The sequence below is a fragment of the Artibeus jamaicensis genome, unplaced genomic scaffold (genome assembly GCF_021234435.1).
Source record: "Artibeus jamaicensis isolate MK-2021 breed Jamaican fruit bat unplaced genomic scaffold, CSHL_Jam_final contig_444, whole genome shotgun sequence".
Taxonomy (NCBI): Eukaryota; Metazoa; Chordata; class Mammalia; order Chiroptera; family Phyllostomidae; genus Artibeus; species Artibeus jamaicensis.
This window is the reverse complement of record NW_026521831.1, coordinates 11,365,452-11,393,323: the sequence shown is the minus strand read 5'-3', so window position 1 is coordinate 11,393,323 and position 27,872 is coordinate 11,365,452. Positions and strand designations below refer to the sequence as shown.

At 38.5% G+C, this 27,872-nt stretch overlaps 1 protein-coding gene across 9 annotated transcripts; it reads left to right on the top strand.

Moving 5' to 3' along the window:
* On the top strand, nucleotides 1-27,507 carry SPATA7 (spermatogenesis associated 7). Of its 9 annotated transcripts, none has more exons than XM_037130357.2 (12): nucleotides 1-106; nucleotides 3,965-4,039; nucleotides 5,810-5,905; nucleotides 8,762-8,809; nucleotides 13,354-13,487; nucleotides 18,317-18,777; nucleotides 19,903-19,969; nucleotides 21,768-21,883; nucleotides 23,239-23,292; nucleotides 24,837-24,914; nucleotides 26,517-26,574; nucleotides 26,811-27,507. In XM_037130357.2, the coding sequence occupies exons 1-12, from the start codon at nucleotides 88-90 to the stop codon at nucleotides 27,378-27,380; spliced, it is 1,776 nt and encodes a 591-aa protein (XP_036986252.2). In that variant the 5' UTR covers nucleotides 1-87; the 3' UTR covers nucleotides 27,381-27,507. The 9 variants fall into 9 exon arrangements, with proteins under 9 accessions (XP_036986252.2, XP_036986251.2, XP_036986254.2 ...); XM_037130356.2 differs by having other exon boundaries at nucleotides 13,336-13,487; XM_053666141.1 differs by lacking the exon at nucleotides 5,810-5,905 and adding an exon at nucleotides 10,098-10,201 and having other exon boundaries at nucleotides 27-106; nucleotides 3,969-4,039.
* Nucleotides 27,508-27,872: the final 365 nt, after the last annotated feature.

The window sequence follows — 27,872 nt, the reverse complement described above, 5'->3', positions numbered from 1 at the left end:
GCTTGACAATCGTCTGCTGCTGGGGCTGGCCCCGCCCGGGGAAGGGGACGCAGCGTGTCTCCAGGGTGGCTGCAGGAGGATCCAAGCATGAATGGCAGCCGAAGAGGTAAAGGGCGCCTTCTCGCCCCTCGCGCTGGGCTTGGCCCTGGGCCTCTGGCCCGGGGTCTGGGGTCCGTGTCCGAATCCGAGTCCCGGCTGTGCGCGTCCACGCCGCTCCCGGTCGCTCTCCGTCCCCTGCTTAGTCTCCATTGTGGACCTGAGTGTTGCCCGGATGGAGATTGCTCTCCTTTGCGGGTTCGTGGGCACCCCTCTTGCTCAGAATTTGTCGCCCTGACTCCAGGAGGCCCTGTCCCCTGAACTCGAGGCCGTGAAGCCTTTATTAATTACCTCCATGGCTCCGGGGCACAGGAGCCAAATTTGGTGTTTGGAGTCACACCTCCCTGGGCCCCTGCTGCACTCCACAGAAGTGACCCTGTGTTTCCTCATCTCTTGTACGTGAGAGTAAAACACCCATGCCATAGAGCTCTTGAGGATTAAATGCAGATAATACATATAAAGCTGGAACATTATAAGCACTCAGTAAACATGAAATTTCCATTCTGTAAGTAGTTCCCACCTCTCAAAACTCTGTGGAAATCAGGGATTCTCTAACTTTAAAGTGCATGGAAAGCATGTTAAAATGCAGATTATGGTTCAGCAGGTCTGATAAGGGGGACTGATATTTGGCTTTTATAATAAGTTTTCAAGTGATGCAGTGTTTCTGGCTACACTTTTAGTAGCAAAGAACTAATCCATAATCGCTCTGGACCCCTGGCCTTGATCGCATGAATACCTGTGGGTCGAGTGCACATCACTGGAACAGTCGGGACCATGTAGCTAAATCTCTACAAATCGTTGGCCCAATCAAAATTATTTGCCTCTTCCCTCTCTCTGAACAAAGTGGCACTCTTTCTTCAATCCCAAGTAGGCAATCTTCAGGGAGACCCTCTCCTCCCAATTCAGTGTTGTCATGTATTTTAAAAAGTGCCTTTAAACCAAGCTGTTATATGTTCATGTAATAAGTCTTGCTTTGAATATGAGTGTGCCTTTAATTTTTCATCATTAGTCAAAATAAGTGCTAATCTGAATAGAGGAAAAAACTATCCACTGCTTAGCAGACTGCGTATCCTGACTCTTTACCAGCCCAAGTTCCTGAAATCACAAACCAACATGCTTTTGTGGTTCTCAGAAATTTTATAACAAAAACTACCATTCAGCCCTATTTCCAAATTATCTTATATTTGATCCACAAAAACATTCTGTTAGGTATTATCCTCACTGCACTGTAAATAAACACTGGAGACTAATAAACTAAGAGATCATAAATAACTTGCCACGGTCACAACTCAGATGGGGAATCTGAAACCCTCCCACCAGTGTTCTTACCACCTTGTGCTAGAGATGGGGGCCTGGCAAAGGATAGATGTAAAATTTAGAGTGTAACAGACTGAGTAAGTCCTCAAAGTTTATTGAATTATTTTAGAAATTGGGATCCTGTCAAATGTAAAATGGTTTACATTTTTATAACTTACCCAATTTAATTAGCTTCATTTTTAGGATATATAATATATATTATCTGACATAGTTATTGATTTTGAATTTTTAGAACAAGTATAATATTCAACAAATGCATGGGGTAGTCAGTTCTCTTAGGTCTTAATTATTATGATTGGTAGGGAAGCATAAATAACTTTAGCTAGGGCCAAAATACTGCACTTTAATGGAAAAGACTGCACTTTCTAAATTTCTTAAATTTTATTAAGAGATTACCTTTGATGATTTCAGAGCACAAAATATTAACACACCCAAGTCAAAAAAATTATTATTGTTCTCTTTTGTCATTTTCTTTTTGATATCACAATTTTTAGACATTCTTTTATAAGGCAAACTTTCTAGATGGTGGTTTTATACAAAGAGCACCAGCCTACAAAAAAAAAAACAATATATCTTCTTTGTAATCTCTGTGCTATTTACTAGGTAGTCTTCAGCAAATTGCCTTAACTCCCTGGGTCTTAGTTATTTGTACAATGGTAGACAAGATAATCTATAGTCTTTCCAGCTTCTCAAGGGAGAATGGCAAACTGCATTTACTCTATTATCAGTAACTTAGGGAGATGCAGAGAGAGAAGACAACCTTTCTTACAGATAACTGAAAGAAGCTTGGTAAAAAAAATTTTTTTAATCTGTTGGCCCAATAGAGACACATATCAATAACATCGGATTCCCAAACTTCTTCATTCCTGGGAAATTGTACCACAAGAAACACCTTCACCTTTCCTCATTAGAGTCCCTTCTGGCTATCGTAATGACGTCACATTGTTTAGGGAACTGGACTGCTTGCATGTACTGATGAATTTCACTCCCCTAGTGAGACCTGTGAGCTCATGGATAGGATTTTAGTCCTAATCTAGTTAGAGGATGATATTTTTTTCCTGGCCTTTGGTGTGAGGCTACTTTTTCATCCCCTTTGTATCAATTTGGGTCCAATGAGAAGATAGGAACCATAAAGTGATTTAAACAAGGGAAGCTTAAAGAACTGTTAAAATATCATAAAAGAGTAACTATAAAACATAAGAAATTTCTGTATGGTACCCAAGAGCCAAGGGAGAATTGACAAGGAAGGATAAATTTGGAAGGAGGACTTCCAAATGGACACTGTTTAGATAGGATCCAAGCAAGAGGAGGGTGAGCCTTAAGACATCTTTTAAACATTAAGTTCTGATTCTGACATTTCTATATTTGTATATGTATTTATTTTATACATAGTAAGATATCATATAATTTCTAATTTATTTGATTACCTTGTGGGAGGATTATAATTTTCTTAGAATTATTTTTAGGCTCTGGCTGGTGTGGCTCAGTGGATTGAGTGCCGGCCTGCAAACCAAAGAGTCGCAGATTCAATTCCCAGTCTAGGGCACACGTCTGAGTTGTTGGCCAGGTCCCCAGTAGGGGGCGTGGGAGAAGCAACCACACATCGATGTTTCTCTCCCTCTCTTTCTCCCTCCCTTTGCCTCTCTAAAAATAATTAAATAAAACCTTCTAAAAATTATTTTTAGGACAAACTAGCCTATAATTAACTGAAATAGTTAATACACATGTATTAGCTTAGCACCTCAGTTCTGTTGTATCTCAAAATCATTTAAATACCCAGAAGGTCAGTGGTGTACAGAATGAAGTCAGAATATATGAAATAACATAATTGATGTATTTATCATTTTACCCAGTGAAACTAACATCTCAAGGTACAGCTCTTGTGAAAATAACTTGTTTACAGGCCTGGCTGGCGTGGCTCAGTGGATTGAGCACTGGCCTGTGAACCAAAGGGTCACCAGTATGATTCCCAGTCTAGGCACATGCCTGGGTGGCGGGCCAGGTCCCCAGTTGGGGGGTGTGCAAGGGGCAACCAATTGATGTATCTCTCATACATCCATGTTTCTCTCCCTCTCTTTCTCCCTCTCTTCTTTCTCTCTAAAAATACATAAATAAAATCATTTTTAGAAAAAGAAAGTAAGTTGTTCGCTTAAAGGAGAAAACTTTTTATCAATGGCTGCAGAATTTTTGTCTGATAAATCATTTCTGGTTAGTAATATGATGGACTAAAATTTTAAACAACTCTAATATTAAAGATAAATTCGTTATTCTTTAAATGTTCAATACTGTTGCTCTGACCAGGTGGATCAATTGGTTGGAGCGCCATCCCTACACCAAAAAGTTGAGGGTTCGATCCCTGGTCCAGACGTGTCCAAGAGGCAACCTATCCGTGTTTCTCACATGAATGTTTCTTTTTCTCTCTCCACCCCCTTCCTTTCTCTCTCTAAAAATCAGTAAAAACATATTCTCAGGTGAGGGAAGAAAGTGCTTAATATTGTTGTCTTTGTGAAAATTGTGTTTCATTTATACTAATTAATTTTTTTGTTAAAAGTCAGAGCACCCTCTGTCCTTCCCAGATCTGGTCCGTCATGCCTATTTAAAGGACACTTGAGCACCAAAAGTAATGGTAAGTGAGGTACTTAAAGTGGCAAAAGGTTGTTTGGTAAAGATTGACTGTTTCCCTTATTTGTAAATTATGACATGAAAAAATTCAATCAATACTCAAACTTCATATTATTAATTATAATTAAATATTACAGGAATTCTTACGATTAATTTAGAAGTCCATTATTTCAAACTGTTACTGGGCCTTGGATGTGGACTTGGCTGCCTCCTCCTCCCTGGTGCGGCTCCAGCCCAGCTCTGCTCCTTGCTGGTGGACGACCCTGGTCTGAGTTAGGCCTTCCGAGTCAACATGGCCGTTTGCAGGTTAATAAAGGCGCAAGGCCTGACCAGGAACAGCTGTGCAGAGAAAATGCACTTTGTGTCAGGAGCCAGCCAACACAGGCCTCTTTATTCAACTGGATTTCTAGGTCTCGTGAAAGGACAAATTTTAAAGCCTTTAAAGTAAAATTTTAATGTAAACCTAAAATACATTTGTATAATTATGGTTTAAAAGTTTTAAATGTGGGTTATTAGGCACACAATTTAATGTTGTTTTTTCTTTATTTCTGTGAAAAATCTTTGGTCCTCATTCCTCCAGATGTGAAGGAAAGATCACATTTTCAGTTACCTGACTTATTTCTTTATTATACATAGAACCAGAATCAAACTTTGAAAAATAGCTTTTAACTAAAAATTTAAAACTAGATTTAAAAGATACTTACATAGAAGACCGGGATGAAGAACTATGTATAGTTTGCTAACTTTTTTTAGAGAATATATATGCAGTTATATGTAGTGGTTGTAAGTATGAGGCTGCCTTAGTCAGCATCTAAACTGCATCTTTTATCAAGCTGTGTGATCTTGAAGACCTTACATCTCTGTGCCTCGGTTGCCCTATCTATTACATGGTGATAGTGATAATTAAATGAGTTTTTACATGGAGAGAGCTGAGGGCAATGCATGCATGGTACCTATTCAGTAAATGTAGTAGAGTAGTACCAAGCTTATCATTATTGTGTATTCTTATATTATGCACAGAATTTCCCTGGAAGGGTGAATAAAAAAAGTAACAGTATTCTTTCTAGGAAGAGGGCAGGGGTCATAAAGCCACTTATATTCAATCTCTATATACTGTTTTAGTTTTTGATTATTTTTTTAACCACATGCATGTATTATTTCTCAAAAACTACTTCTAATGTTTAAGAAAGTTATGCCTGCATTTACATTTTATAATTATATATATGTGCTTGATTATTTCTAAGATTTCTTTTAAATAGTTTAAATGATGTCAAGATGTTTAATGTCATGGAATACTTCAAAAAGCATGCGTCGGCTGATTTGTAGATCTTGTTGAGGTTAGAAGTTTGCCTCTCAGAAGAGAATTTTTGCACAGGGTTTTGGAGTTTGGGATTTTTTCAAGTTCCCAGACTCCACATATTCGAGTGCTAACAGTGGCAACGTTATTTTACAGTCTGGGAAGCAGCTAAGCTTTTCTAGTTAGAAGCTTGAGAGCTGTTGATAAGAATAGTTTTATAAATATAATCATAGATTATATTCTGGATCTCTTCTCAAAAGTCTCAGGCTTGTAACACCTAGAAAGTTCAATAGCTCACCAGTTACCAGTGTGAGATCGAGGCTGGGACGCATTCAGCAGCACAGTTTGTCAGTATCTCTGGGGTTGAACTTCAGAATATTTTATAGAAATGAACTTAATAACCAGTAAATTGTTTATCTCATGAGGATTTCATATTAATTTTAAATATATAATGATTGACTATGTTTTAATTTTTAGCTTTTTGCACTGACTCCTCCTCTCTCAGACTAAGCACTCTCCACACGGTCAAGAACCACATGGCTGTTCACTATAATAAAATCCTTTCAGCCAAAGGTAAAAATGTGCACATGTGAACTTTCTGTCCCAGTTTAAACCCTTGACTTCACTTCTACTTAGAGTAAATCCATAGCAAAAATGAATACATTATATATCTGGGTTGGTGTTTAGTATAGGCACGTGGGCTGTCCAACCCACGGCTCGCAGGCTGCATGTGACCCAACACAAAAGCGTAAATTTACTTAAAATCTTTTTTTTGCTCATTGGTTTTCGCTAGTGTTTGTGTATTAAATGTGTGGCCCAAGACAACTCTTCCTCTTCCAGAGTGGCCCAGAGACGCCACAGGGTTGAACACCCCTGGTAGAGGCACCAGCTACTGTCTCTAACTTTATATACCTAGCAAATGTATGTAAAGAATGCCATTTCTGTTAACTGAAATTTGTATAGTGCCTGTGTTGTTTCTTTTTACCAGCATTATCCCTAATGTTATTTTGTGGTTAGATATTGATTTTAATATAATCAAGTTTATAATCTACTTTATTATTTTAAAATATATTAAAGAAGTTGCACAGAGAAGATGCTAACTAATCTTTTTCTTTTTTTGGTCAGCTTTACTGAGCTAAAGCTACCCACAGAAAATAAACTAACTTTAAGAATATAGTTATTTTTAGAAATACGCACATTTGTATGACTGCCGCCACAGTCGTGCTGTGAAGCAGAGGCTGGCCAGCTATAGTTCCCGGGCCCAGTCCTCCCGCCACCTGTTTTTGTGCAGCTTGTGAACTAAGAATGGTACTTGTATTTTTCGACGGTTGGAAAAAGTCCAAAGAAGAATATTTGTATCGTGAAAGTTACATGAAATGCAAATTTCACTGTCCATCCACAAACACAGTCGTGTCCCTTCTTTTCCGCGCTGTCTGGAGTGGGTTTTGCACTCACAGAGTTGGCTCGCTGCTGCACAGACCGCATCCCCCCCGCACCTGCACAAAGCCTGGAGCAGTTCCTTTGCAGAAAACGGTGCTGATCCCTGCTGCAGAGCATCCCGTCACCCTGAAAGCTCCCCCAAGGCTTTTGCTGTCAGCTTCTTCACCGCCATCCCTGGCAACCACTGATCTGCGGTCTGACTATAGTTGTACCTTGTCCAGAATGTCATATAAATGGGGTCACACAGTATGTGTCATTTGGGGCCTGGCTTCTTTCAGTTAGCTAACACTTTTGAGACTAATCCGTGTCTCTGTAAGAGTGTTTATTCCTTTTTATTGCTAAGGTAGCATTCCATATAAAGAAATACACCACAATTTATTGATTTACCAGTAGGTGGACGTTTGGTTTATTTTGACTCACTTTTGACCATTAGGAATAAAGCTGCTATAAACATTCACATACAGTCTTTGAACATACACTTCTATTTCCCTGGATAAACTTATTTACTAGGAGTGGAATTGTGGGCTAATATGGTAAGTGTATTTTAATTAAATAAGAAACTGCTGAACTGTTTTCTAGAGTATACCGTTTTAAATTTCTATTGCTTCCATATCCTCACCAGCATTTGATAGGGTTTTACTTTGTATTTCCCCAGTGCCTAATGATGTTAAACAACTTTTCTTGTGCTTATCTGCCATGTGTATATTTTGTTTGGTAAAATAGCTGCTTAAATCTTTCACCCATTTTTAAAAATCGGTGGTTTGTCTTCATAGTATGAAGTTGTGAGAGTGTTTCTGAAATATAAGTCCTACAACAGATACCTGTTTTGCAAATATTTTCTCCGGGTCTGTAACTTGTCTTTTCATTTTCTTTTTTAAGTTTTTATTTGAAATAATTTCAGACTTATAGAAAAGTTGTCAAAGTAGTAGAAAGTCACAAAAACTCTTCACCCAGCTTTCCCCAATGTTAAAAATCTTATATAATCCTATAACAATGATTAAAACCAGGAAATTAATATCGGCATAATGCTATTAACTACAGACCTTATTTGAATTTCGCCAGTTTTTCACTAATATATTTTTTCTTTTTCCCATTTGAAAGGCTAAAGGTTTTAAATTTTAGTTCATATTTTAGGACATTTTAAGTGTTTGAAAATCTAAAGAGAAGTATTTAGAGACATAAGTCAAAATCAGCTTTTCAAGTTTAAAATAGTTTATGCTTTTTATATCCTCTTTAAGTAACCTGACCCTTCTCTTAGATCACTAAGATCTTCTTATGTGTTTTCTTCTATCACTATAAGCTTTAGCTCCTAAATTTAAGGTTGTGATTCATTTTGAGCTAATTTTTGCATATGATATGATATAATGATCAATTTTTTTTGCCTCTGAGTAACCAAATATAACCAGTACTGTTTGTTGAAGAGATGTTCTTTCCCTATTGAATTACCTTAGTACTTCTTGAAAGACAATTTTCCATATGTGTGGGCCTATTTCTGGACTTACTCTCCAGTTTTATTGTTTTACATGTATATCTTTATTATAATACTACACGGCCTTAATTACAATAGCATTACAGGAAGTCTTCAAATCAGATTGTGTGGGTTCTGCAATTTTGCCTTTTCTCCCCAAGCTTGTTTTGGGATTCCAAGTACAAGTATGTTGAGAGCCTGATACAGGTGGGTTAGGTCAGTGATGCTCTCTATGCGTTTATTTTCCAGCCTTTCTTCACTGTGTTTTGTTTTGAATAGATTATATTGCTGTTTTTAAGTTCACTGATATTTTCTTTTGTAGTATCTAGTGAGCTGTTAATCCCAACCAGTGTACTTTTCTATCAAGCATATTATATTTTTCATCTTTAGGAGTACCATAAAAGTGAAAACAAGGAACTGCAGGTTCTGGAGCTTTTTATGATTTCCATATGCAGTATTTGTTGTCATTTATAAATATTAAGAATATCATTAAACAACTGATTTTCTTCATCTTCTTTCAGCTGTGGTAGACTGCTCGGTTCCACTCAGCGTGAGTGCCAGCATCAAATGTAAGTAATTTCTGACACACTGCCCTTTAAAAATTTGTGGTGAACTACACATGACATAAATGGACCATCTTAACCACTGTGAGTCTACAGTGCAGTGGCATTAGGAACATCCATATTGTGGGACAACCATCACCACCACCCGTGTCGGTAGTTCTCCCGCTCTCCTGCCGAACTGCAGAGCCACCTGTTAACCATAATGCCCCCTGCGCCCCGTCCAGAAGTGCCACCATTTCTGTCTCTGAGTGTCTCTGCATAGGTGTCTGTGTGAGTGGCACCATCCAGTGCTTTTCTTCCTCTGCCTGGCTTACGTGCTTAGCGTCACATCCTCAAGGTTCATCCGTGTCGTAACATAGGTCAGAATTTCCTTCATTTTTACAGTTGAATAATATTCCATTGTATGTATATACCATATTTTCTTTATATAGTCATAAGTCAGTGGACATTTGGGTTGTTTCCACCTTTTGGTTGTCTTAAATAACCTTTTGCAGACACGGATGTACAGATATCTCTTTGAGACCCTGCTTTCATTTCTTCTGGATATACAAGAAGTGAGATTGCTGTATCATGTTGTGATTTTATTTTTAACTTTCTGAGAAACCACCATAGTGTTATCTATAGTAGCTCAGTTTATATTCCCATTTATAATGGTGTTCAAGCAGTCCAATTTCTCCACATCCTCCCCAACACTTGTTTTTTTTTATAGTGGCTGGGCTAATGGGTGTTAACATATTAGCCCTTTGAAGAAGCATATTCTAACCTATAAATATTACCCATAAATAAAAGTGGCTTGTATTGCATTTCTAAGATTATGAACTTAGAAATGAACCCAGACTTTGCCACTAAATTGCCATGTGACTTTGGATAAATTTTTAACGTCTCTGGATTTCATGTTTCCTACATATAAAAATTTGGGTAATACTAAAAGGCTTGCCCAGGTATATCCTAAAAGCCTAACTAATAATAAACCCGGAAGTTACATGTATTTAAAAAGCCATATTGACATATGATATTATGGAATCGTATTATATATACCCTTTGACTAAATATTCCAATTTTTAGAAATCTGTACCAAGGAAAGAATCAATTTGCAATCGATTCCATGAAATTTGCAATTCCTATTTAAAAATATTCTCAAAGATACCACTTAAGGCCCTTGTTCGAGTTCAAGAAACTTGAAAGTAGCAAAGAACGTGAGTATCACAGCCTGCTTATCTTATACAAGTCATAATATTATAAACTTTAAATTTAGTGTTTTCTTAAGTTTCTATTTTAATTTAATTGTTTATAGTTTAATTGAGAAAGACTTTCCACAATAAAAGATAATTATCAACCCAAGGAAGTGCATGCTAAATGGTGAAGGAATCAGAGCCCAGCCAGGGAAATGCCCATCAGGTAAGTACAGTCTAGGAGGGGTCCCAGGCAGCAGGTGCGGCTGGACACATCTCTTCTTGTCTGTCTGCTTAGTGGGGGAGAGAGGACTCAGGCTCAGCCAGTCACCAGGAGCTGCCATTCAGAGCACGGTGTCTCTCAGCCACGTGCCTGGCACTGGGAGTTCTCTGCTTGTGTTCCTTTTATGTTTGCGACAAGCCTTAGAGTTGGGACTTGAATGTGTATTTTTAAAGTCCATTTGAGCCCAGCACACAAGTTAGGGGGGCAAGTCATTTTACTCTTATGTCCTCTTTTGTAAAATGAAAGGTAATTACGTAATCTCTAGGGACCCTTCCAGATTTTTATTTTTGTGCCTTACAGGTTTTTCTTCTCTATCATATTAGTAACTTTTTATTGCACACAAAACTGGTTCAATATTTACATACTTAAAAAATCTGAGTCATTGGAATTCGTATGATTTCACCCAATTGTCATTAGATCAGATAATCTCCTTCAACTAGGATTACTGCTAAATGGAAAGCTTTTTCTAAATTTTCATACTGAAGTTACCTGAACAACAGGAAATTAACTTATTTCTTACTATTTAGAAATAAGATTATTTCTTCTCCTTTAGGTTGTGTAGTAAAAAGCCTGCATGTATTAATCCTCTTAACCAAACTCTTGGATTTAAAATCCAAATCTACCAATTTATTCAGGCATTTTGTATAATACTTAGGTAACTAGTTTATTCATTGATTAATTCACCAAACATTTATTGGGCCTACTATGTGCTAGACACTGTTCTAAGGGATTGAACTAAACAGGTGAACAAAACAATATCACACTTATTTATGTCCTAGCCTATCTGTCAGTATTTTATCCCCTTTTAATTACTAAATATAAGGATAATACCACATTTTGTAAAAGTTATGTTCATCAGTTGCTCAACACTTGCATTGTTTCTGATTTTTGGTTATTATGAACACTGGTCATAGGAAAATTCAGATACAAGTCTTTTATGGAGATAATGTTTGCATTTCTCTTGGGTATTAGGTATATACCTAAGAATGCAATTGCTAGGTCAGAAGGTAAAATTATATTTAACTTTTTTCTTAATCCTCACTCAAGGACATGTTTTACTGATTTTAGAAGGAGAGGAAGGGAGAGATGTGAAAGACAAAGATCAGTCATTGCCTCTTATACCTGCCCCGACTGGGAATCAAACCCGCAACCTTTTGGTGTATGGGTGACGCTTCAACCAATGTGGCCACCGGACCAGGGCTATGTTTAACTTTTTAAGAAACTGCCAGACTGTTTTCAAGGTGGCTGTGCCATTTGACATTCCCACCTCCAACATGTTAGGATTTCAATGATTCCATGTCCTTGCTAGCACTTGATGCTGAGTTATAGCTCCCATTTGGTTATAGCCATTCTAGTGGGTATAAAGTGGCATCTCACTGTGGTTCTGATTTGCATTTCCCTTGTAATTCATGATGGAGAGCATTTTTTTCATATGTTCATTGTTCATTTGTATACCTTTGGGAGAATATTCAAATCTTTTGCTCTTATTTTAATTGGGTTATTTGTCTCATTGAATTGTATATTATTTATATATTTTGTATACAAGTCCTTTATTAGATGTGTGGTTTGTTAATATTTTCCCCTATCTGTGACTTCACTTTTTACTTTCTTCAGTATGTGTCTTTTTTCATTTTGATTAAGTCTAATTCACCTTTTTTTAAAATGCTTTTGATATGGTATTTAAGAAATCTTTGCCTAACCCAGAGTCTTGAAGATTTACCCCTATGTTTTCTCTAAGAGTTTTACAGTGTAAGCCTTACATTTAGGTCTGCAATCCATTTGGAGCTGTTTTTGTGTGGTGTTGGTATGAGGAGGCTTTACACAAATGCATTGGTTGGACATATTTAGTGACATGCAGGTATTCAATATCTGAGAACTTTTATTTTATCATATTTTTTCTCTCTTGTTTTACTTACTGGTAAGATAAGAGAACTGAGAAAGTTCTATTCATTCCCTCCACAAACATCATCTGCTACAATTTAGTTAACACATTCCTGAAGCAAGTATTTCTGGATAGAAAAAGCTGAAAATGATAGATAAATACTTTTATTTTAGTATGTTTCTAAGTGTTTTAATAATTATAATGCAGACTTTAGATATCCATATAAATTACTTTAGTTTGTTTTTTCAGCCTGTAAAAATTATTATAAATTCTGATTCAAATTGGGGTGATTTGAAACTTGAAATTTAAGTTGAGATAGTTCCTTTTAAAAAAATATATGTTAAAGTTTTAATTTTATAGGAAAATACAAGTCATTCTACTTTTATTTAACTCTGAAATGACTTGTCTTTTATCTCACCATTTTCATTCTGTACACTGAATCTTTAATATTGACTCAGCAGCTGAATTTAAAGCAAACTAAAGTGTGAAAACACTTTCTTCATTTGTATTTTCAAAGGAGTAGCAGTTAAGAAAAACAGAAATCAGATGTCCTGATTGAAAATGTTTTGAGCCCCTGGCCTGGTAACTCAGGTGATTAAAGCATCGTCCCCACACACCTCAGTTGCAGGTTTGATCCCCAGCCAGGACACATACAAAAATCAACCACTGAATGCATAAATAAGTGGAATAACAAATCGGCTGGCGTGTCTTTCTCTCTCAAATCAATACATTTTTAAAAAACTTAACAAAAAGGAAACATTTTTAATTTAATATCATTTTTAAAGTCATATAAAACTTAAAATTGTTTTATCATAGCATATGATGGTGTTGACAATAATATTTCGTCTGGTGAAAGTCTAAAGCCCGAATTCAGACTCTGCAGTTGGTGACCACAGAGTCGCAGACAACACGGGCCGACAGCTCTAACCTCCGTGTCTCTCTCTTCATCTGCTAGGAGTTGCTTCTCAACCTCTTAGGTTTGGCCCATGTGTCACTTCTTGTTGTGCTCTCTAGGTAATCAATCTAAAGTTTTTATAAACTCAGTATTTTAGCTTTGCTTTATGCAGAAAAGTACGTGGGTTTTTACTTACATATTGGTAGTGTAAACAGTTTTAGTAAAGGAAAAAAAGGTGTGCTCCATTTGTCTTCCAAGACCAAAAAATTAATTTTTCTCTTTTATTCTACATTTCAAAAGATTTGTTTTCCCCATCAGATGCAGACCAACAACGAAGAGAGAAACTCAAAAAGGAATTAGCACAATGTGAAAGGGAGTTGAAATTAACTAAAACTACAGGGCAGACCCATTCTAAAAATAATTCCAAGGCATTATTTAACACTCTACAAAAGGTAAGGTGGTATTTTTACCTTTGAAAGCAGATATTTCTCAGCTCCCTTATCAGTGGTATCACCCGACTTTGGTAACTCATTTCCTATAGGTCAGAGCCTCGATAAACTTTTCCTGTAAAGAACCAGATAGTAACTCTTTTTGGCATCTCAAGCCACAAAGTCTCTGTCACAACTGTTTGCCATTGGAAAGCAGCCATGGATAAATGGATAATAGAAAAATGAATTGGCCTAGCTGTGTTTCAGTAAAACTTTTATTAACAAAAGACAGTAGGCCAGATTTAGCCTGTAAGCTGTAGTTTGCTGACCCCTTGCTGTGGGTCTTCAGTGAGATCCTTTAACATCTGATCAAGTAAGTTCTCTCCTATTGCTAGTTTGCTAAGAGGATATCTTTCCTTTCCCTTGAATATAATATTCATGTTAATTTTATCAAATGGTTTTTTTGCATTTTTTGAAATAAGGGTATGATTTCTCTTTCTAATCTGTTAATGTAGTGAATTACAACCGAGTTTCTAATATTTACCTTTGCATCCTTGCTGTGAACACAACTCTGTCATTACCTTTTTTATACATCACTGGGCATAGTTGCTGACACTTTGCTTAGGGTTCTACCATCTGTATTTATTATTGATGTTAACCTGTCATTTTTTTTTCTACTGTGTCAGGATATGCGAGCACACAAAATAAATTGGGCACTGTTTCCTCTTTTTCTAAGCTATAATTTCTATAAGTTTGGAATAATGATTCCTTGAATTTGGTGGAACCCAACATTAAAATTATTATTAAGGCCTAGAGTTTTCTTTGAGAGAAAATTTTTGACTACTGACTCAATTTTTGAAATCCTTATGTAACTATTTTTGTTACTTATTATATATATAATCAATACACATATGACACTGTCTTTATCATCTAAATGTTCAAAGTTTGGGCATAGACTTAATCATAGTATTCTCTACTCCCTCTTGAATATGTGTTGTTGCCCCTTTTTATTCCTAATGCTATTTTAAATTTCTGTCTTCATTCTTGGGTATTTTCGCCAAAGATTTGTCAATTTTATCTTTTTAAAGGGCACACTTTTTACTTCATTAATCATCTCTATTATATTTGTCTACTGTTTTGTTAATGTCCACAGTTATCATTATTGTCTTCTTTAGCTTTTTTTTTTTAGTTTATTTTGACTTATTTTTAACCTCACTTTTATAGTGTAACCGTTTTCAAGGCTATAATTTTTCCTCCAAGTTCTACTTTACCTGCACCCCATATGTTTTCCTTTGTGGCATTTTTATTATAGCTCAATTCAAAATATTATATAATTTCAATTATAATTTATTCTTTAACCTTGGAATCATTTAGAGGTATTTCTTAATCTCTAATTTCTCCTAGTTTTCTTTTTGTTACGGTTTTCCAGTCTACTGTATGATCAGGGAATGTCTGTGTGGCAACCACTTCTTGTTGACTTGTTTTATGGCCCAGTAGGTGGACAGTTTTTTTTTTAATTCACTATGTCATTGTGTGTGTAAAAGTAAATTATATTCTATAGTTGTTTTGCCCAGTATTTAATATATAGTACATTCATTAGATTAAACTTTGTATCATTGAGATGTTCAAATCCTACTGATTTTTGTCTGATTAATTTATTATTTATTAACAGAAACCTTCCACATAATTGAATGCTTAGCTTTTCTTCCAAAATGTAATACTACCAATTTTTGCTTTATATATTTTGAATCTATTTACATACAGATTTAGAGATGACATATTTTCTTGGTGAATCAAACCTTTTATCACTGTGCTTTGAACTTCTTTACCTTAATGCTACTTGTATAATTTTTCTGATATTGATGTAATTAAACCATCTTTCTTCCAGTTATCATTCCTTTGGTATATATATTTTTTCATTTTTTAATTAAGGTTTTTATTTATTTTTAGACAGAGGGGAAGCGGGAGAGAAAGAGAGGGAGAGAAACATCAATGTGTGGTTGCCTCTTGCATACTCCCCAGGAATGTGTCCTGACCGGAGACCTGGCCTGCAGCCGGCATGTTCCCTGACTGAGAATTGAACTGGATACCCTTTGGTTTGCAGACCAGCACTCATTCCACTGAGCCACACTAGCCAGGGCTCTTTTTCCATTTTTTAATTCTAATGTTTAAGGTAGGACCTAAAGTTTTAGGTGGGTCAGGTTATTCACTCTGATAATTATTGTCTCTTAACTTGAGCATTTAGTATGTTTTTATTTCTGCCTTCTGATCTTGTACTGTCTGTTCGACTGACATCTGTAACAATCCTCTCCTGAATGCAGGCAGGGCCTCTAACTTGCTTTCAGTGCAAATTGCATTGAACTGTGAGGATGAGGACATGAAAGTGGTCAGATTACCTACCACCAAAATTTCTTGTTCCACTGACATACAACTGATTAACCCTTTTCTGATTTTAGAACTTGACAGTGCTATTCAGATTTTCGTGAATTTACCAATGTGTTATACATTTTTCTGTGAAAATCATATGTATCCCAGCTTTCTGATATTTATGGCTAAAGGAAATTATATAACTTCAAAAAGGCAGCTTGACACAGTTGATTTCATACTGTGTTCTGGTGGATTCCAAGGAAGGAAAAGTAGGATACGCGGTAGGGACTGCAAGACACAAAAGTGCAGGAAAGTTTCACGCCTTCTGGCAGCTCAGCGGCAGTTTTCACAGCCCGTGCCAGACGAATGGGAATGTACGTTTGCCTTTAGAGGCTCCCTTTAGTGTTTCATTTTGTTCATTCAATAACCGTTGCTGATCAGAGTTCTCTTACAGGCACTGTGATACCTTATGCATTTCTGCCTGCTCTGATCTTGGTTTTCACTCGACCTCTAAGTGTAAACAATTCCTGTGATTATTGTTTAATAGCCCTAAAGGGCTTTCATGTCATGGTCAGAAATTTCTTCCCAGGGAGCCAGTCTCTTCTGGTAAGTGAGCTGCAGTAATGAGTGTAGATTGGGAGTACTTTTTAAAACTAACATATTAGAGTCATTAATTAAACAATACCCTCATGACTCAGACTTTAATGCCAAAATAGTTACTTGCTTACTGAGTAGTTCTGCCTTGGATTTGGAGTAGGGTTAGAAAGCACCGGAAAGGGAATGTGCTCTCTGCGGCAGTAGTCACCACACCCAGTGTCCTGCAGTCTCCTTGCTTAGACAAATCAGTGCTTAGGTTATCTGACTCATTCACTGCCGGGAAAGGGGTTAAAATCAGTTTAAAACTCCTGGTGGTGTGAAACATCTAAAAATATAGGATTTTCAAATGACTTCTTTAAAATAGATAATATGGCCCTGGCTGGTGTAGCTCAGTGGATTAGGCACAGCCCTGAGAACCAAAAGGTTGCTGGTTCGGTTCCCAGTCAGGGCACGTGCCTGGGTTGTGGGCCTAGTCCCCAGGAGGGAGCATTTGAGAGGCAACCACACATTGATATTCCTCTCCCTCTCTTTCTCCTTTCCTTCCCCACTCTCTAAAAATAAATAAAATCATTAAAAATAAATAAAAAAGATAATATGGCCCTGGCTGGTGTGGCCCAGTGGATGGAGCGCCAGGCTGCAAACCAAAGGGTCACGAGTTCAATTCCCAGTCAGGGCCAGGTGCCCCAGCAGGAGGCGTTTGAGAGGCAACCACTCATTGATGTTTCTCTCCCTCTCTCTCCTCCTTCCTCTCTCTCTAAAAGTAAATAAATAAAATCTTTTAAAAAATAGTATGATGTAATTAGTGGTGAAGAGCATAGGCTCAGCCTGGGTTCAAATGTGGGAGACCCTGTGCCTGAATTTCTTTTATAAAGTAGAAGTAATAACTGTACCACCACCGGAAGTTGATGTATTAAATGAGTTGTACATGTAAAGCAATTAGAACAGTACCTTGTGCAGAGTTACCATTCTGTGCTCAATAGTTACAGTGGCAGGAGTTCTCATCATTCCTCCCTTACTCTGCTCCCTGGTAAGAACAGCACCTTGTACAGGGAAGCACCTGGCTCCTCCCTCCCTCCCTCCATTTGTTTTTCACCCCATGAGCTAATAGGACACACAGAACTGGACACATCCTCCCCATTTTCACCTCAGTTTTTGTAACTTCCCTCTGCTGAATAAAGGGCCTCAGTTCTGTAAAGGATACACAGTTGCCCATAAAGGTCTGGAATCATAGACAAGGCTTTTGGGGCATCTAATCTGTAAAAGAATAAAATATGTGTTTTCAGACTTGATACATACCATATAGAAATGGTTCTTCCAAGGTTAATGCACTCCCCAAAATGGAGCAAACACCTTCCCTTTCAAAGACTTTCCCTCTCACGAGTTGAACTTGAGGAAACGTATGTGAACTTTTTATGGAATAAGTATTTCTTAATGGTACTTAAAATACCAGTTACTTAAATCAGGGGTGTCTGTGTACATTGTGAGGAGAAGTTCCTTTTCCTTTCTTCAAAGCCTTGAAGTTACAGAGCAGCTGCTGGCACAGAGAGCAGCAGGAGGGCCTTAGTGACAAAAGGGGACAGCCTTAATGACAACTGTGGTTGGGAAAGGGCTCACAGTTGGTTTTGGAAACTTGACACCAGTCAAGATCTCAAATATAGGTGTATGTCATTAATCATCTTTTAGCTTCAGAAAGAAATAATTGCTATTCTATTTAGAATTCTATTTCTACTTTCATATATTAATACTTCAAAAACTTGAATAGAACTTTATATACAAGGCTAACATCTTTAGGAACATGTAAGTTAACTTTGTAGACTCCGGAGGCAAGCATTTTGGATGTTTATGAATTTGCAAATGTAACTGATGACTATCAAACCCAATGTTCGTAGCTTGCAGAAGAACCACAAAATGAAGATGACGCATTGATCATAAAAGTGAATGGATACTCATCCTTTGCAAAGTCACCAGTGACTTCTTCAGAGAGACTGAACCTAAGTGCACCTAAATCCAACGAAGCCCTCACAAACGGCGCTGAGAAGACACCATCCAGCGCAGACCACCTCTCCGCGCCCAGGAGAACGTGCTCTGGAACCTCGGCTGGCGGGGGGCCCAGGAGCTCGTTCCCAAATGCCAGCCGGTTTCAGTTAGGTTTCTCAAAAGCACCCAGTGGGGACATTTTGGATAAACATTCTAATCTCTTTTCTAACAGACAGTTGCCATTCACTCCACGCACTCTGAAAACGGAAGCAAAGTCTTTCCTGTCACAGTATCGATACTACACACCTGCCAAAAGGAAAAAGGGTTTTTCAAACCTGCGGATAGACGTCGAGACCCAGACTGAGTTCAGCAGGTACGGCACAGCAGCAGCCAATGTTAAGTCCTCCAGGGTGTTGTAGAAATTGAACAATATTCTTTACGTGATGTCATGTAGTTTATCTGCCTTTTGAATGGAATGTTGTTAGTGTAGCTTTTCCTTTTACATGTACCTCTTACAACTGTCAGAATAATTGTTGAAAAACCAAATAGCTATTAAACTTGTCGAGCTCCTCATATACATGAATGTGACATATTTTAATTCATGTACCATGAATTAAGCATATTTTAAACATGGTACTAGAACTTCTCTGTGTTTTTAAATATACTTCCAGAGAATCCTTAAAATATGTCATCAGATAACACTTGGGTGATATGTCTATTGCTTTATGATAAAAGTGGCAAAACAGTGGGTCAAAGAGGAGGGAGAAGCAACCGCCCCTGTGCCCCCTCCCTGCAGACATTCACCCCCAGTCCTGTGCAGGAACAGCCCACAGGGGTAATGTAGACACCTGGGATCAGGGCTGAAAGCGAAGTAGGATCTGCCATAATGGTGGTTTCCTCCGTGGTTGGCGCCTGCGCAGAACGAACCTGCAGTGAGAGTGGGCGTGGCTGCAGGAGAAGCAAGCCCGTAAAGTGCTGAGTGTACGCTGACTTGTGACTGGTTATTCTGGGTCGCATAAACAAGTATTTATTAGGCACTAGGTTTCAGTTGTTCTGGAAAGTGAAAAACAAGTTATGACTAGTATGTTTTCCTCTGGGCAAATATAAGAGGTACAGAAATATCAGGGGAGTCTGCATACATTTAATCAAAGAATTAAGGAATTGAATCTATAATGGAACGTGTCAAGCGAGTGAGAAATGAGGAAACCAGTAGATCATACACTTTTCTGATTATACGTATGACAGCTTTTGAAGATAATAGTTCCCATTTCACTAGTCCTGTTCTGCGCAACTGAAATTTAGCTGCCATCCCAAAATGGAAAAAGCGGCATCGGTAATCCAAACCACCTATTTCCTGATTGTGTAATTAGAAATAACACAGTTTCTAAGAATAGGTGGATTTCATCTCTATGTTTGAGTTTATTTTTTCTTGACATTAAAGCTCATTATCATAATATTTGAATTTTGAAAGATTAACTATATCTCTTTAATGTTACAGCTTTAAACCCGAGTTTGAGACAGTTGAGACTAAGGACTTCACAAACTCAGAAGTGGACATAAAACAGGTAATAGAAATGAGGTCTCTGCTCCCCATTGGATTTATAGCTGCTTTGACTTAATGGAATAGAGGTAGCTGTTTGGCTTGGGAAGAGTCATCTCTTGGTGACACTCCTTGCGAATGACATAGGCAGTAAAGAGGTTTGCCTGTTCCCCCCTGTGAATGGCCACATGGATCCTGCCGGTTTGGGAAACCATGTGGTATTAGCATCTCTTCCAGGTGGTTTGTTGACTGGCTGTTGATGGATGGATGGATGGATGACTAAAATACCTTAAATGTTGTTTTCAGAGATGTAGCCTTGGGTTACTAAAGAAGCCAGAAAAGGAGTGTAGCCCTGGCTGGTGTGGCTCAGTGGGCTGAGTGCAGGCATGTGAACAGAAAGGTTGCCAGTTCAGTTCCCAGTCAGGGCTCATGCCTGGGTTGAGGGCCACCCTGGTCAGCATGAGAGACAGCTGATCAATGTATGTCTCACACACTGATGTTTCTCTACCTCTCTTTCTCCCTTTCTCTTTCTCTAAATACAAATAAATTTGTGTAGAAGCATTTTAATTTTTATGCCTATATATCTTTAAAGAACTGCCACTGATTATGTTATTGAAAATGATATATTTTATAAGACTGGATGGGTACATCATTCTTTTAATGTTTGCTTTTACTTTTTCAGTGTTTATATTTTGAATGATTAGCAATTATTTTTATTTGGGGGTATTTGAACTTGTCTTCCAATTTAAATTTATTGTTTGTTGAAAAGTTTGTCTATTAAAATGTCAAACAAGGATTAAGGGACAGAATACAAGCATATTCAACTCTCCTCTTCCCTTCTGAAAACAGAGAGAGGATCTAAGGTTTCCATGTCAGCTGTGAATGAATGGCTGCTTGACACAGGGCCCTGCCACTGAAAGCCCAAGGACCAGTCACTTATCCTCTGAGAGCTGAGTTTCCACATCAAAGGAAAACTAATTAACATGCAGGGTCAATGGAAGGAACAGATGTAGGGAAAGTGCCCAGCCCAATCTGGTATCAAAGAGTGATGGCTCTGACTAGCTTGAGATTCAGGAAAAGAGTTAGCTCTGTAGGTAACTAAATAAACTAAAGCAGAGTAAATCCATCTTTATGACAACTTGCTCCAAATGTTCTTCTGTAAGCCCGTATGGAAATGGTGTGTCGCCTTAGTCTGTAATTATTATCAGCAGCCTCTCTACCTGAGGAAGCTAGTCGAGTATTAAATGGGCAGTAGACCCTCATTTTTACAGCACTTTTGAAACTGTAAAGCCCTATACAGAAATGTGCATTTAAAGAGAAAATCTTAAAATGCAAGCAAGTGCTTGGCGGAGTATGTGACCCTAGCAAGGAATTAGAGCCACCAGCTGTGTGTTGGTGAGTGTCACTGCTCATACTGCCACAGCCACCCCTGCTTCTGTGTGCTTGGCATGTTGGCACCGGGGACAGAGTGGCTCTTTGAATGTCTACGGTATTTTTCTCAAGTTTCCCTAAAATGGACATATTTGTTTTATTTTCTCTTGATACGTTTATTTGTGGTGATTTCTTAATGTCATTTAAAATGTCTCTCATTAAAATATAAGAAGTTGTTTTATCTGACGTTAAATAAGTTTAAGAAGAAAGCTCTGATTTGATGGAAAATATATTCTGAAACATCCCTTTCATAATGTGTCTCTCACTTTTGTCTACTGGAGACCTCTGCTCTCCAACCTCTACTTTTTTCCAATTTGCTGTTTTGCTTAATTTCTGCTTTTACAGTATTTTTGAAGGAAAATAAAGGTTTATCCTTGTCATTATATCCCCAGGCACCTAACTGTATGACATATAGAACCAAAGCAAATGTAAGTCCTTCATCTTTAAAAGGGAGCGGCCTGCCAGGGGACCAGCTGGGAAATGGCGTTCTTCAGTGTCCCCGCCCAAGGTGAGCAGCAGGGGGTGCTGCGGTCCCTGCAGCCATCAGTCTGCCTGGGTCCATGGAGCAGACGGGGGCGTGTGCAACTCGGGAGCGTGTGCAACTCGGGAGCGTGTGCAACTCGGGAGCACTGTTTACTTACACCCCGGTGTTACACAGTTCCCCTCGCAGGGTTGGCTTTGCTAAGGAAATTTTACCAGGTAGGTACTCAATAAAAGTTTAAATGAATTCATGTCGGTAACTTATTAATAAAGGAAGAAGGGACAGTGGCTTATGTTGTTTGCCATCTCGATTCGTGTGAAAAAGAACCTTCCCTGAGACGAACCCTCTGCCAGCGATGCCAACTAATTTATTTGGCACAAATGTAAACTTACATGGCACATGAACAACTCACCATTTGAAGATTCATAATTTGTGATTTAAATATTCACCATATGCCGGTGCTTGGTCTACCCATGCTGTGTAGAGGCAGTTTTTAAAAACTACTCATCATGTCTGGTGAGTATGAAATACTGTGCCTAAATTTTTTTAAAAAAAGATTAGCCTTGTAGTATAGCACGCAGAAAATGCCCTGGATAGTTTCAGGTAGGTGTCAAATGCCTTTCTGATGTCAGAGACTGGATATGAGATGAAGGTGGAGCACGAAAGAAAGGTCTGGAGAGTAAAAAGAGGGCAAGAACGAAGTGGTAGGGAGGAGCGGGTGGGAAGGCGGGCCCACCCCGGCCCAGCTCCCGCTCAGGCCCCGCCCAGGGAGCACGGCTGCAAAGTGGCAGGGCTTGCGGCTTCCGGTCTTGAATTTCATGGCGCTTCTAGCTTAAGATTTATGTGCTACTCTGCAATGATGTAAAGAATCACCTTCAGAAAGGGATATTTATCTTTGCTAGTAGTTTCCATCTAAAAGAAGTGAAATAGTGTACTATTATAATTGAGTGTACCTTAATAAAAAGCTTTGGAGTTAGCCAATGACGACATAACTGAATGACAAAATTTCTCATCATGACCAGCTTAAAAATTTTTTTCACAGGGAAGTATCTCTTTTCAGCACTATTTATATGTTACAGTGTTATTATTTACACTGGGTAAATGCCTAGTGCAGTTGTTTAAAGGATCATGAATTTGTATTAGAACAATAGGTAAAAAAAAAAACCAAAAAAAAAAAAAAAACCCTGTGTTAACACTTACTGGGCTTCCTGTCCACTGGTGAACTCATTAATAAGCAAGAAAGGTGATACCTACCAAACAGACAGGGTCTTTCTGAAGATTATACTAGATCATGGATATGCAACATTCTATTACTAATACATAGTATTACTAACACTTACATATGGCAACCACTGTTCGAATATTTACTTTTCTCCTTTCAGGGCCGTGGTCCAGTGTCCTCTGCAGCCTCCTTCAAGGAGAAAAGTCTACTCTGAGTAAGATCTTTCGCAGCTTTCTATGTTGCTCGTGCAAATCAAGAGTTAGGAATCAAAAAACAAACAAACAAAAAAAAAGAGTTAGGAATCATACAAATGGTTATCAAACAATTAGGATTGAACACTAATCTCTCTTACAAACAGCTTTGGGGTTCAATCATGTAACAGAATTTTCTGAAATTATCCATCACTTTGTCTTTATGTCCGGCATAAAGACATAATTTGTCCCTAAGTTAACAATACTTGTTTTTTAATCGTTAGTACCCATAATTCTTATATATTCTTATGAGTAAAAATAATAGTTTTCAAGACATTCAGGCTTTTAGTTACTCAGGACAGCCTTCCAGGAGATTTCTAACCTCACCAGTTCTTTGCAGATACTGTTTTTTTAGGTTTTGCTGTTTTAGTTAAGCTGAATTTTTTTTTTTTAGGGAAACTCCTCTATAGCATTGGGCAAAAGTAGGTTTACATTTGGGAGTACGCGAACGGTTTGTTGTCATGTTATTATTTATTAATTTTGTGTTATTTTCCATGCGGACCACGGTGAACCTATTTTCGCCAACCCCTATACTTCTGTATTTTCATTGTTCTCAAACTTGTCATTTAAATACAAGGACTGAAGCAGTTTGAAATTTTAACTTCTTATACATTTTAATCTTCTCTTATCTGATTTGCTAATTAATTCCTCCCTAATACTTATTCAATAATTATTTATACTTAATAAAAGCTACTCACATTTTCTAGCAATTCTCATTCAGCTCATCAAAATCAAACTTGTAACAGTATCCTGACATTTTTGTAGTAGCTACTAAACTGTAGTTATCTCATAAGATAATGTAAGAAGGAAGTATGTCCAAGTAATTAAAAATACTTCAACAGAACAAAACTCACAAAAGCCGAACTCATGAGGGAGAGGCCGGTGTAAAAGGAAAGAGGTTTCAGTCTGGGAGAATGGCAGGCCCTGTCCCAAAGCCCATCTATCTCCTCAGCAAGACCAGGGTAAAGCCAGTGTGAGCAGAGATACTGCTCCGGTGTAAAGCATAGTCCTTCGGAGCTCACAGCGGCTGCTGAGTGGTCATATCCACAACCAGGCAGCGTAGCTGGTTCCTGGCTGCTGTTCATTTCAGGCTCCCCCCCTGGAACCTGCGTGGTCATGGGCCGTGTGGCCACTCGGGCCACAAGGTCCTGTGCTCCCGGGGGAGAGCGCACGAACGCACTGGCGAGTGCACTACCAGGTCGGCAAGATGGAGAGAGACAGAGCCAAGGCTGGTCTCTGTTTTGTTCTAATTCCTGCTAATTTTTCACTACTGGGTGGAACTCAGACGCCTGTGAAATTTTACTCTATCTGGGAGTATTTTCTCATCTTTAATATGTATCGTTGCATAATTTCAGAAAGTTGACATGCTTTATAATATTCCTCTTAATAATGTGAGACATGTCCATTTGTAATAAATCATAGAGTTCTAATTAAGTATTCCTGTGCCCTATATTCTCACAGTAAGTGACGAGGAATTTTTATGCTGTGTATTGCTTTGCCTTCCCAGTGAAGAAGAACTATTGTACCTGAGTTTCATTGAAGATGTAACAAATGAGATTTTGAACCTTGGCTTATTTTCCAACAGGTTAGATCTTTTCAAATAATATATGGCAGTCGATGAGTACATTAAATACTCTTTAAAGTTATTTCCACATATTAGGAAATAAAGAACTATATTGCTTTCTTGGGGGACCATGTGTTTATAATTGATATCAATTTGTATAGACTGTTTAATTCATAGGCTAGGCAGACTCACAGTTTGGAGTAATTATAGAAAAAATAGAGCTTTTATTCATTTAAATACTGTTATATTTCTTGCTTATAATAGACTAGGAAAATAAAATTTTTGCTTATCTGCAAAGATCCATAATCCAGTTTGCTATTTGAAACTATGGTGAGAATCAAAAGCAAGTATTTTGGTTACAACCATTACTAATAAAGTGAGTACTAAGTAAAAGCTAGGTTTGCATGCTATATAAATTAGGGGTGTCAAACTCATTTTCACCAGGGGCCAATCTCTTGGTTGCCTTCAAAGGGCCGAATGTAATTTTAGGACTGTACACATGTAACTACTCCTTAACTAGGGGCAAGGAGCGCAGTGCTGCCACCGGGCAGAAACAAGGGGCCAGGCCAGATAAAACCAGGTGGAGGACCGGATTCGGCCCACAGGCCTTGCGTTTGCCACCTGTGCTATAAGTGAAATGGGAAGTTTGCAAAACCAGATTAGGTATTGGATATCAAAGGAAACTGTGTCCTGAAACAGCTGGAACAGTTATTTCTCTAAAATTCATTGGGCACTGAGACAGACTTCTTGTTATGCAGTATAAGATGCCATTATGTACCCTGAATGCATAGGAAATTGCCTGGGAGTGAATATTCCCGAACATCAACAGTCATTGTAAAATGTAGGTATGGATTTCTTGGGCTTTTAAAAAAGTGTTACATTATTCAGAACCACTAACTATAAAGTTGGCTCATAACTTTATTGTAATAACAAATGGCAACAAAGGAAATAGGATGTTTTTTAAGAAACCTATTGATACATTCATGTGACAGAAGACAAGTGTGGTGTAGCTGAAAGAAGAAACTCGGAGCCAGAAACATTTGGGTTAACTTCTCTTAATGGCTTCTGACCTTAGGGGAGAGGAAATCATTTTCATAGAGGTACAGTTTTCTCATCTTTAAAATGTTTTTACAGTACCTTTCTCTCCCATATTGGTCATGATTAGAGGTACAATTATTATTATTATTATGTGCCTAACACTTAGTGGTGCTTAAGAAGTGATCATTTTTAGGTTATTATCTGGATTTACCACCAGTGGACTATTTTTCAAGTATACTTTAGGAAGCATTGCAAAATAACTCTTTATAAAAGAGTTGTCTTTAGAGTTTGGTTTGGGGGCAGATTGTAAGAGAAGGAAGGGAGGCTCATCACAGACATATAAGTAGCAGTCAGTCTTTCGGAAACACTGGCATCCGTCACGTTAACTTAAACACATGGTGGACGCCGCACTAGCTTCCATATTGGAGAACCTGACAGAACAGGAAAGAATTGGTCTTCAACTTTGGAAAGAAAGAGTCATGTAAAAAAATTTTCCAGCCTGTAGTAGTTCAATTATTGCATGGATATTTTGCATTTAGTTGATTTTCTGGTTGAAACATTAACATTTTTATTTACCATTTGTAGGTCTTTAGAACGACTGTTTGACCGACATGTGAGACAAAATAAACACCATTTGGAGGAGGTTTGTCTTTCCCAAGAACTTCATTAGAACAATTCTAAGAGAGAAGGAATTTCGAAGGTTCCCCATCCCCTCAAAGAATGCATCAAAAGCCCGTGCTCTCCCCCCTGGTCCTCTGTGCACCATGTAGGGTGGGGTGGAGAGAAGTGTGGGTCCCGCTGAGGGCAGCAGCACCACAGACAAAAGTCAGTCCATGTAGCTAAATTGAATACAGTTACTGTCTTCTCTCGTAATCCTAGGAGAAAATGTGCCACCTGCTGCATGTCCTAAAGGTGAATTTAGGCTGCACATCGGAGGAAAACTCGGGAAAGCTGGAGGACGCTCACACGCTGGCTTTACTTGGTTTGGAAAAGGATGCGCGTGCAGAACAAAACGAACAGGACGCCTCGATCCAGCAGGAACGTCAGGAATACCGGAAAGCTCTGGACATGCTGCTGTCCTCGCCCAGGGAGGAGAAGGAGGTGTTCTCGTCCAACGAGTTCTTCCTACCTGTCCACAAATCCAAGTATTCGGAAGGGGTTATCGTTCAGCAGGTGGGCGATGAAACAGATCTGGGACCCTCAATTTGGGATGAGAAGAATCCAAGTATTTCAGATAGCTTAACAGACCAGGAAACCTCAGTGACTGTCATCGAGGGTGACAGTGACACTGAAAAGGCTGTGCCTTCAAGTGAACTGTGTTGCCTGAGCACAGCACTCGCCCCGGCCGACCAGCTCTGCAGCGTCAGCAGCAACAGTGAGGACGACACGGGGCGGCCAGCTCTCAAAATCATGGAAATGGGCACCAAGGACCACCCTTTGGATGTGTGATCGTTAATAAATCTCCCAAATGCCCAGTAATTCAATGTTCCTTTTCCTCTTTTTTCCTTTTACATACAAGTATTTTTCTGTATTCATTTTCCATGCTGTATAATAAATTACCATAAATTTAGCAGCCAAAAAAACCCACATGTATTACTTTTATTGCACCATTTCTGTAGATCAGGTCTGCGGACAGCTTACCGGGTCCTCTGCTCCGGGCTTCCCGGGGCTACTGCCCCGGTGTCGTCGGCCCTCACCTCCCTTAACTTGACCGGGAAGAACCTGCTTCCAAGCCTTGTCAGGTTGTTGGCCAAATTTCTTTCCTTGGAGTAACAGAGCTGAAAACTTCAGCTTCTTGCTCTCAGCTCGCGAAGCTGCCCGCCATTCCCGGCCACTTCGCCTTCTCCACAGGCAGCTCACAACACAGCTGCTTGCTTCTTCGGAGTCGCAGGAATGGCTTTGCATCACCTCCAACACACTGTTTTGGGGAGAAGCAAGTCA